Source organism: Hordeum vulgare, chromosome 6H (assembly GCF_904849725.1).
Source record: "Hordeum vulgare subsp. vulgare chromosome 6H, MorexV3_pseudomolecules_assembly, whole genome shotgun sequence".
Classification (NCBI taxonomy): domain Eukaryota; kingdom Viridiplantae; phylum Streptophyta; class Magnoliopsida; order Poales; family Poaceae; genus Hordeum; species Hordeum vulgare.
In genome coordinates, this window is record NC_058523.1 from 552016107 (window position 1) to 552026676 (window position 10570).

At 44.7% G+C, this 10570-nt stretch overlaps 1 protein-coding gene across 1 annotated transcript; it reads left to right on the top strand.

Annotated features, from left to right (window-relative positions):
* Positions 1 to 7544: 7544 nt before the first annotated feature.
* LOC123404698 (protein DMP10-like) lies at positions 7545 to 8598 on the top strand. The gene has a single exon (XM_045098646.1). It carries the CDS (start codon positions 7644 to 7646, stop codon positions 8391 to 8393), a length of 750 nt encoding a protein of 249 aa, XP_044954581.1. The 5' UTR covers positions 7545 to 7643; the 3' UTR covers positions 8394 to 8598.
* The last annotated feature ends 1972 nt before the right edge of the window (positions 8599 to 10570 follow it).

Sequence of the window (10570 nt, forward strand, 5' to 3'; positions counted from 1 at the left end):
CCACATATACTCGTCCTGATTTGTTTACCGGACCAAACCCCTGCCACTTCACTTCACTCCCCTCCACTCCCAGTCGCCATCCTAGCTCACCTGCAGCAATCTCCGTCCTTCTTCGGCATGGAGGGCAGTGGATCAGATTTCGACCAGTCCGAATCCATCAACTAGGGAGGTCGTCCCCTATGGAGTGGAGGAGGCAATGGCGGTTCACATTGCACTCAGCCGCTCTCGCGAGGACAACTCCAAGCCGATAGTTGGATCTGTCCATCGCGACTCTGTAGCATCTGCTCAATAGGCGCTCGGTTCCCGTGGGGGCAGAATCATCCAGGTCCTGACGGGCGGATCTATCGACCGGTCCGGCAAACTTCGATTCCCATCGGGAACGGGCTGTCTGCCGTGGAAAGGAGAGGATAAGGGACGCCGAGGCCTATCTCGTGGAAGAAATGACAGAGGCAGAGGCGACTGATGCAGCGACACGGGAGGCCGTAGGAGGAAACCATCCGCGCCAGCATTTTGAAGAAATGGCAACGGAGGAACACGCACACCCTTGTCCGCGAGCAGAATCGGCGGTCTGTGAAATGTCCAGACTTCTATCGAAGGAGGTGGACGAGGTGAGCGATGATGAGGATAGCTTCGGTGACGAGCAGATCCGGCTTGATCCATACCACGTCTTCGACCTGTACTTCCGCCAGAAGAAGGGCAAGGGCTCCAGGAAAGGCAAGGGTAGCCGTGGCTAATGTCCACTGTAGCCAAACATGCCAATTTTTGTTAGTCCGATGGCATGTTAGCAGTGATGGAGTAGCCGAATGATGTGTGTAATGCATCGACGTAGTAGTTGTATGGTTTGTATGTATTTGAGATATGAGATCTGAGGTGTCCGATTGTAGAATACATTACTTGAGGCGTGACCGGTCAGTGTCCGTGTCCGTGGGCATTTTAGGGGCCGTATTTGCATGTTCTGGTTGTGGATGCTCTCACCACGAGTTGGCAACCGTGTATTGGCAATCTTCATTTTATATTTACTAATTTTTTTCCAATAGAGGCAATCATCCACTAATTAAGAAAAATGGAGTTTCTGAATAAATTAATAAAAAATCAAGCAAAAAATCATCACAATCCGCTGAGGAGACACAATATATCTCACAAACACCATTATGTAGAAAACCTCGTCGAGGCAGCACATAAGCGTCATCGCCATCACTTCTCTCCGAACATGCATCAGAAGTTTACTGCGTTAGCACCACACAAGATTTCTAAACAGACCACTTGACATCCGTGTTAGGGACAAATGCAACTCTAATTTTGAAAAAGAGCTTCAAAGAAGAACTATGCAATGCTAGCGTTATAGAAGATTGTTGAAGAGACCACCTGCCACTTGTCATCATTGTACCCAGACCCACCTCCGCAACTTCGACTTTACATCAACCAAAAACCATGCAAACTCGAAGACACACTAAAGAAGAGCTGGCTCCATAACTACTAGATCGTTGATGACGCGCGTTGCTGCGCCCATCTATTTTGGCTCTTACTTGTTAGTGATATAAAGCAACTTGTATACATTTCTTCGTATAACTCATTTTCTCATTTGTAATTTATGCAATTTGCTTCCAGCCACATTCATGTAGGTTTCTACAATGTAGATACATCAAACAAAAAAAGAAGTTAAAGAAGTGATACACAAGTTTTTCATAGTTGTTTAGCATGAATTAGCAAGCCAATTTGGAAATAAAGGGTGCATTGAAGTTGCTCGTATCGTGCCATGAAGGTTCCTGCAAGAAGATATGTTTCAGTTAGTTCAAAAGGAATAGTTTAATGAATGGAGATTTATTCAGCAAACATGCAAACAAGTTGATATGAGAGAGCATGGATTACCTTATACAATGATATGGGGCTGACCTACATATGTGTAAGCAACATAAGAAGAAAAGCCTTGCTCTCTTTCTCCCACATTCTCCAATAGACGGACGTCCCCCACAAAACTCTACAAACAAGAGGACAAAAGGATAAGATGAAGGATCATATGCTCATGAAAGCAGTTGTAGGACACATAAATAGACTTTAAATAGACAACACAATGTTTCAAAAATAAGAAGTTCAACATAATTTCTATTACGTTGAGTATTGAGTGGATACAATGTATTTTGAAGTATGATACATGTGAAAGCAAAGCCAGAAGATCAAAATTTACTTTGTCTATGAACTCAGATCTCAATGAAAAATATTACTCCCTCCGTTTCTAAATATGAGTCTTTTTAGCGATTCAACTAAAGACTACATACACAAAAATTGCTTTTGGAGACCGAGCTCCATGGAAGCCTTATTTTCTGAAATTCAAAATTCAACAAAATTCATATTTTCAAAATTCAAAAAATTCTGAAAACAATTACAGATATAAATGGAGGCATAATAGACATGTGTGTAAATTTTTAGGACAAAATACGTTAAAATGAGAGCTGTGCAAAAAAAGACAAATTTGCGGCTTTTTAACACATGATACTATTCATTCGTAAAGTCCGGAAATTTGTTTTTTTATAGAGGTCGCATTTAAAGGTTTTTCATTCTGAACTTTTACACACATACACATTTCATCATTGTATAATTGCATATTTTTTTGAATTATTTGAAGTCAAAGTTTGAATTTTGAATTTTCCAAAAATAAAGGGGTCCATGAAACTCGGTCACCAAAACGACATGCTCCTACAAACGGATGCATATAGACATACTTTAGAGCATAGATTCATTCATTTTTTCCGTATGTAGTCCATAGTGAAATCATTTAAAAGACTTATATTTAGGAACAGATGGAGTAGAATGTAAATACGGAAAACGAAAACTTACCATGCATGAAAGCTATTATCAAATGTCTGTTCTATCAGCAGTCCATGACTGCCCCATATGGGAATCAGGTCTGATGAAATAATAAATTACATGGAAGAACTATGGATTAGTACAACCAAATATGCAATGTACTGGCAAGATATCTAGATTGATAGAGATGTGCACGTCAAAATCAACATTTGGCTAGGAGTTCGTTACATTTATAAAATGGGAGTCTAGCATTAACGTAAATGTATCATCACGCATGTGTATTTTACTGGCAAACGGTGATGCAGCAGATAAAACGGAAATATACAGAGTACTACATTTTTTTCTCTCACATGTTAAAACAATTTTCTAAGCATGTTTCAACCCAAAAAAAATTCTCTTCTAAATTACAACATCACATATATACGTAGAGAAGTAAGACCTAAGGATAGTCCCACTAAGCTCATGCTTTGTTGGGGCACAATCAGCCAACCTATTCTTCTTGCATACCATGGAGGTTTACTTAGTCACTCCTCTTCTCTACCATGTGTGCAACAATGCTTAAGATTGAACACTGCAAATAAAGATATTAAAATAGTATCAACATGCATACCATGGAGGTTACTTAGTCACTCCTCTTCTCTACCATGTGTGCAACAATGCTGAAGACTAAACACTGTAAACAAATGTATTAAAATAGTATCATCATGCGTACCATGGAGGTGTCCTCAGTTGGGACCTTGATTTTCATGCTCCTCATCTCTGTCTCGATTAACTGGGTATAGACCAAAAGTATAAAAAGGTCCCTATAACTCAGAATATGGCAAATCTACATGGGTTGAATACTGAATCATAATAATACATCTACAGGAAAATACAGAAGATCACAATCTACTTTCTTTATGGACTCGGTCCTGTCTTGGGAAAGATTAGTATGTAAATACGGAAAAGGGGAACATACCATGCATGAAAGCTATAATCAACTATCTGTTCCATCAGCAGTCCATTATTGCCCCATATGAGAATCATGTACTTTTTATGCTAAAACAATAAATTGCATGGAAGAACTAAAGATTAGTACAGCCAAATATGCAATGTACTCGGCGGTTACGAAGGTCAACGTCAATGCTTCAGCAGAGTTGGCATAACAACAACGAACGATGAACTAAACTACAGTATTCAGGTGAATATCGTGCCGATGGTTCTAGTCCGTCGTAGTTTCTTCACTCGGCAGCCTTGCTGACGATGGTGTCCTCCTTATTTGCTACATACTTATATCAGTGCGCCTCCTCCTCCACTCCGTCGCCATCATCAGTCATGTGATACACTCATCTATGGGACACAAAATAAACGTTCAATCTAAGTGTGATCAGAACTTGGGAACCAAACCAAAAGATAAAAGGATGTGACGAGAAGAGATCGTGGAGAGGCGGGGCGTGTGGATTGGTTCGCCAGGGTGGAGGACCCGCGAGCTGGTGGCGGTGGCGGGCCTAGGATCTGCCCGACAGGAGTAATCGAGAGGGACGGCTCCGCTCCCTCGCGCTGGATCCTCTCGCCGATCTCCTCATGGTGCCTCAGCTGGAGCGCGTCCGCTAGATCCCCTCGTGACGCCTCGGCTAAATCCGTTCCTCCTCTGACTGCATGACGAGTATGGTGGCGGCGCCACCTATGTCGCGGGTGAAAGAGGGAGGAGAGATGAGGGTGGGAATCGAACGAGGGGAACAGGAGGTGGAACAGAACGAATCAAACAGTCACCGGGAATGGGCTGGCCTACGCCCAATTAACCACAGGGCGCCGTTTCGGCCTGTGGCGCAGCCGGCCATCGGACAGTGGACCCAGTATTTAACACATGCGGCAAAGTTTGCTTAACACACAGATCTAACGACTAATAACACCCAGATCATGAAAATGGACGGTTAAAAACGCGAATCGCTGAGAAGGCTCGCTTTAGGTTCGGTTTTACTGTCCTTAATTATCGCAACCTGGACATCATGCACCACCGTCGTCATTGTCATAGAAACCCCGACACCATCACCCCATATTCCATCGGCGAACACCAGCACCATCATGACGACCCTCACCATCCTCACACAAACACAGGTCCCTCCAGTCGGTCACCACTCCAAGAACGATGTCCCCAAGGCAAGCATGATGTAAAACACCACTATTGTCCAATCCCAAGAGATTTAGGGTTTCTCCCTGAAATGGTCCGGATAGAGAGCGAGCACCACGCCTTGAGGGCGTCTACAAGAAGAAAGCGGCACCCGGAGATGTCGTCGTCGATGGCCTCAGCCAATAGTCAAAAGTTGAGCATTCATTCGGCGTTGCGAAGCCTTCCGCTCGCTTAAGCCACGAAACTGGCTAGACCACTAAACCGCCACACATCATCCGACCACCAACATCACCGCATCAGACGAGCCTAACCCAACGTAGCATCGGACAAGGTCCATTAAAATGCGCTCCACAGCTACGCACACTGCAACTGCCCATTCGTCTGCCACGCTCACCCCCGAAAGCTCGACCTCCACTGTGCGCCCCTTGCCCTCCACCGTGCTGTGTCCCTTAGCCACCGCCGGATCTGGAACGGACGAAGAGTGGCGGCCAGCCAAAGCTGCCGCCTGGAGGTCATAGACGGGTGGATCCGTGCCTCCATGGACCAAAGTTGTAGGGCCTTGACCCACTGCAGGACGCCGCCGCCTACCAACTCCCTGAGCACTAGGACCCATGTTAGACGCCTCCGCGCCACCGGAAAACCTCATTGCCACAACCATCATGTGGGCTTTCCGAGGCTACGGCCTCCGGTGGACAAATTTCGTGTTTTGACCTTTTCGTTGAAGTAAATCCAGATTCGACCCTTGTTTGTAAAAATTTCGGGATCTGACTCTTTTCCTACCGCCAAGCTCCACAACGTTAGGGTATAACAACCTATAGCTAAGGTATCTAGCGGTAGGGTTGCATGCCTACCGTAATTTTTTTTAAGTCTGCACGCATGCACCCTACCGCCAGGCACCTTGGCGGTAGGGGTGTATCTATTACCGTGAGTGCGTGTGACGGTAGCCCCTTTTCCTACCACCAGGGACCTTGTTGATAGGTCGTTATACCCTATCCCATGACGCTTGGCGGTAAGAAAAAAGTTAGATCTCAAATTTTTTACAAACATGAACCAGATCAGGATTCACTTTAGCAAAAAGTCAAAACACGAAATTTGTCCGCCTCCGATGATTGCGAGTGGACGAGAGAGAGAGGAAGGGAGACCCTGTGCTCACCGGATCAGGGCGCCCCGGCGCTGCCCAAGTGAGGCGCATGGGAGTTGTAGCGAGCACATTTTTGTGGTATTCCTGTGTGATGACTAGCCAGGAAAATTCTCTACCATGTTAGCAATCTACTAATCCCTTCGTTCACCATTTTTCTGATTCATATGTATATGGACACATTTTAATATGTTTGTTCACTCATCCATCTGTATGTATTTCATATTAAAATATGTAAGACAGCTTATATTTGTGAACTGAGAGGGAGTACTAGAGATTAATAATCAGTTTTAGGGAGCTATCTAACATCCAATAATTTGTGCACGCTCAGTGACAAGTGGAACTCACCCGATCATCCTCCCAACACGTACCACATACATTTTTTACACATATATTTAGAGCATCTCCGAGAGCGGAGGTAAAAAAACACACGTGTGGGAAAACGTGAGTTTTAATGACTTCAGTGGACGCGGGAGATTTTGATCCAAGAGAAAAGATCATACGAGCGCGAAAAAGCGGCCCGGGGCGCGCTAGCTTTGCCGCGTGGCTTTCGATGCGCTTTATAAATCCAGTGTCCCTCCACGCGCCCTCTCACCGCTCTGTGTCTCGCCATGCGCCCTCCCACCGCTCTGTGCCTCGCCACACGCCCTCTGCTTGCCTCGTCGCCGCCACGTCACCATATGCCGCCGCGCCGTCGGGAAAGTTTGGGTTACCACGGCGTCCGCGAGCGCCCCTCCGGCACCTTCTATGCCGAGATCTGCTCCAACGACATGCGCCTCGGTCTCGGCACGTTCGACACCGCTGACCAGGCCGCCCACGCGTACGGCACGGCAGCGTGGCGTCTCCAGCGGCCTCGTAGGGAGATGAACTTCCTCGAGGTGATGACATCGGAGTGGGCGCAGCGGCTCTGGCCTCCCCCGCGGGTTGTCACCGAAGAGGACCATCGCCAGAACCGGAGGTGGGAGCGATGCCGAGGCGGACGAACATGCCATGACGGCATGGCGCCAACAGTTTCCACTAGGACGTCCTCGACGATCGTGCCTTCTTTGTGCAAAGGAGGGTGGAGGGGAGGGCGGAACGAGCCGCCTATCATGAGGACCGGCGTATGCGGAAGCAGGCCGCGCTCTTCAACATCGAGCTCAAGGGACCGTCGACTTGGGACCCCGACGATGAACGGTGGACCGACGACTTCATCACGACGGAGGAGTCGGACACCAGCGCGTCGGAGAAAGACAACGTGGAGTAGTATATCATTTTTTATTATGTATGTTTTATCTATTTTCGAGGAGTAGTTTCTATCTATGAAATGCTATCCTTTATATCTTTTTTATTTAAATCTATCTATGTCATCTTGTTTTTCGTAGAATATGTATTACGCGCTCTAAATTTTAGCGCTTCTACTACGCCGACGAGCAAAAAAAATACTATTTCATAAACTCTGTTGAAGATGCTCTAAGCATGATACATGCAGCGCAGGCAATATCGCGAGTATATGCAACCTAGTTTGGGATCTTTCGCCTATATAAACAGCAACAACAAGGTGTGGATCAGCTTGGAATATTCTTGGGCGCCAAGATCGAGCACAATACAATGGCCTCTTCTTCTTCTGCGCCTCCACCAGAGCCAGCACCGGTGCCTGTACCGGAGCCTGCACCGGCGCTTCCAGTGGAGGCTGCACCGGCGCCTGCAGCTCGACCTGCACCGGTGCCTGAACGGGAACCAGCAGGGTTGCCTGTACCGGCACCTGCAGCTCCGCCTGCACCGAAATGGGTCATGCCGTCCGTCGCGAACCTTGCGCAGCTCCTGCCGACGGGCACGGTGCTGGCATACGAGGCGCTGTCCCCGACCTTCACCAACCACGGCAATTGCAACATCGCCAACAAGGTGCTCACCGGGGTGATGATATTGGTCCTCGCCATCATATGCATATTCTTCTCCTTCACGGACAGCATCGTCGGCGACCGCGACGGAAAGCTCTACTACGGCGTCGCGACTTGGAACGGCTTCGACGTGTTCAACTTCTCCAGTCAGCAAGAGAGGCAGTTATGGACCGATGACGATTTCAAGGAGCTCCGCCTCCGGTGGCTGGACATCGTCCAGGCCATCTTCACGGCGGTGGTCTTCCTCACGGTGGCGTTTAGCGACGTGGGGCTGCAGAATTGCTTCTTCCCAAAACCCGGCGAAAATACTCAGCAGGTGCTCAAGATCCTGCCGCTGGGCATGGCGATTGTGTCCAGCTTTATCTTCAGCATCTTCCCCACCAAAAGAAAGGGCATCGGCTTCAACGACATCAGGCCTCAACGGACCGTCGATCAATTAAATCATTCAAATGCAGTTTAACTCCGAGAATTTTTGAAGAACAAAGGACCAGCAAAAACCCAAATGCAAAGCAATGCACCGTGACTCCTCCGCTCTGAGAAGCATAAAAAAAAGGAACAATAGTTGGTTCTAGCCGTAAATAAGAAGTTTGCCTGCAATGCTGGATGGCTTTGCCCTCGCTGTAATATTATTTCACTTTATATTTTTCATATTTGAACTGTATATATACTGGTGCACACTTGGTCTCGTTCTGAATGAGTAATGGTATCGGGGAGGTCGCCTCGATCCCTTTTGATCTAAAAAAACCAATTACACAGCCTTACGTGATCTGTGACTTAAGGATGGCAGTTTTACCCATCGTTAAGGGTACCCGTGGGTACTGTATCGGCATGGTCAGGGTATGGGCACACTTTTATATCATACCGTACCGATTAAATTATGAACATGATACGGGTATAGCCTTGTATCCGTGGGTATACTCATATCCTATCCGTTTATGAACAAATGTTAATGTTAAGTTATCATCAATTAATTATTAATTGGTCATATGACTCGTCTACTCTTATTAACTTACGAGTATATTATGATTTCTAAATTTGATATTGGTCATGTATTCATCTACCTTTTATTGAGTTGAGATAATTGTTTTTTTGTCAAATGTGTTATAATAAGTGTAAAATCATGAACGACTTATATACAATTTGTTCTATCCGCTGGGTAGGCAATGGGTACGGGAAATGTTAGGTATGGGTATGGACAAAGTTTCCTACCCGTGGATACGGATAAAATTTTGTGTCCATTATACGGATATGGGTATGATATTACCATACTCAATCCATTACCGTCCTTACCGTGAGGAACCCAGCTATATATTTTTATTTTTTTGAGAGGAACACAGCTGCAACTAGCTTCTAGTTTGCTGGCAGAAGAGAGGGTGTGCCGGACGCAGAGTTTTTGCTCCCGAGCTCATTTGAGCTCAGTGAACAATAAAATCAAAAATAATTTTAAAAAGTTTAAAAAGTTTTGAATTTTTTTTGAACCCAACATTGTCAAAAAATTTCTGTGAGTGCAAATTTTTGACATGAAATAACATTCTTACAAGGTGTGAAAAAAAAAACAAAATCGATGCTCTGAAAAAAGTATTTTGAGAGTATCGATTTTATTGTTTTACCACACCTTGTAGGAATGTTATTTCATATCAAATTTTTGTACGCACTTAATTTTTTTATCAATGTTAGTCTCACAAAAAATTCGAAATGTTTTGAATATTTTGGTCAATTTTATTGTTCATCAAGCTCAAATGAGCTCGGGAGTAGACATGCACTTTCGGGGTATATCCCAGATTTCCACTAATAGAGATCTCAAGCTACAAAGTATTGTGACCAGCATACACGTCACCATCCGATCACAAACCTAAGATATGAAACCGTAACAGCAAATAAAGCTAGAGAGGCCATCTCAGGTAAAACAAGCTACCCCAATCAGCACCCGAAACACAACAGTATGCAATCACCATAAACCACTTGCCAGTCTAAGGAATCCACGGGATCCAGCTCTTAGTGCTCTGAAAGACTTCAGAAGCCAGAAGCTTTGTTTGACGTGTTTTCTGCGTCAGTTTTATTGTTTTTCATGTCCTTGTTCTTTTTTATTTTTTAAATATGCATAGAATTTTTTCAAATACACGATGAACAATTTTTAGCATATAGGTTGGACAAGTTACTTGAAATAAAACTCGGCATTTGTCAAATTCCCATTTTCATATTTTTATTAAATTGTGAATTTTTTCAACCCGCATTGGAAATTCATAAATGGCATGAGTATTTTTCTAACTTGCAAAACAAAATTTATGTTTGAACATTCATTTTGACTGTCATATTTTTTCCAATGTCCAATGTTTTTTTTAAATTACACGAGCATTTGTTTCAGCTTACATCATTTTATAAAATGTCAGGATTAGCAAACGAGTGAACAGTTTTTGAAATGTCATGATCTTTTATTAATGGTACCAAACATTTTGAAAAATTATTATTTGATATTTTAATAAAGTTGTTGTTTAATATCACGAATATACCTTCGAAATCTGTGAACAATTAAAATGTCATCAAAGAAACCAGACTGGGCTGGCCCACTACAAGCTTCTCCTAAGGCGATCGAGCTGAGCTTCTCCCAGCACTATTTCTCGCATGTTGTCAGCAGTG

What these genes read in the sequence shown, in the direction of transcription:
- LOC123404698 (XM_045098646.1), top strand. Translation starts at nt 7,644, where the DNA reads ATGGCCTCTTCTTCTTCTGCGCCTCCACCAGAGCCAGCACCGGTGCCT.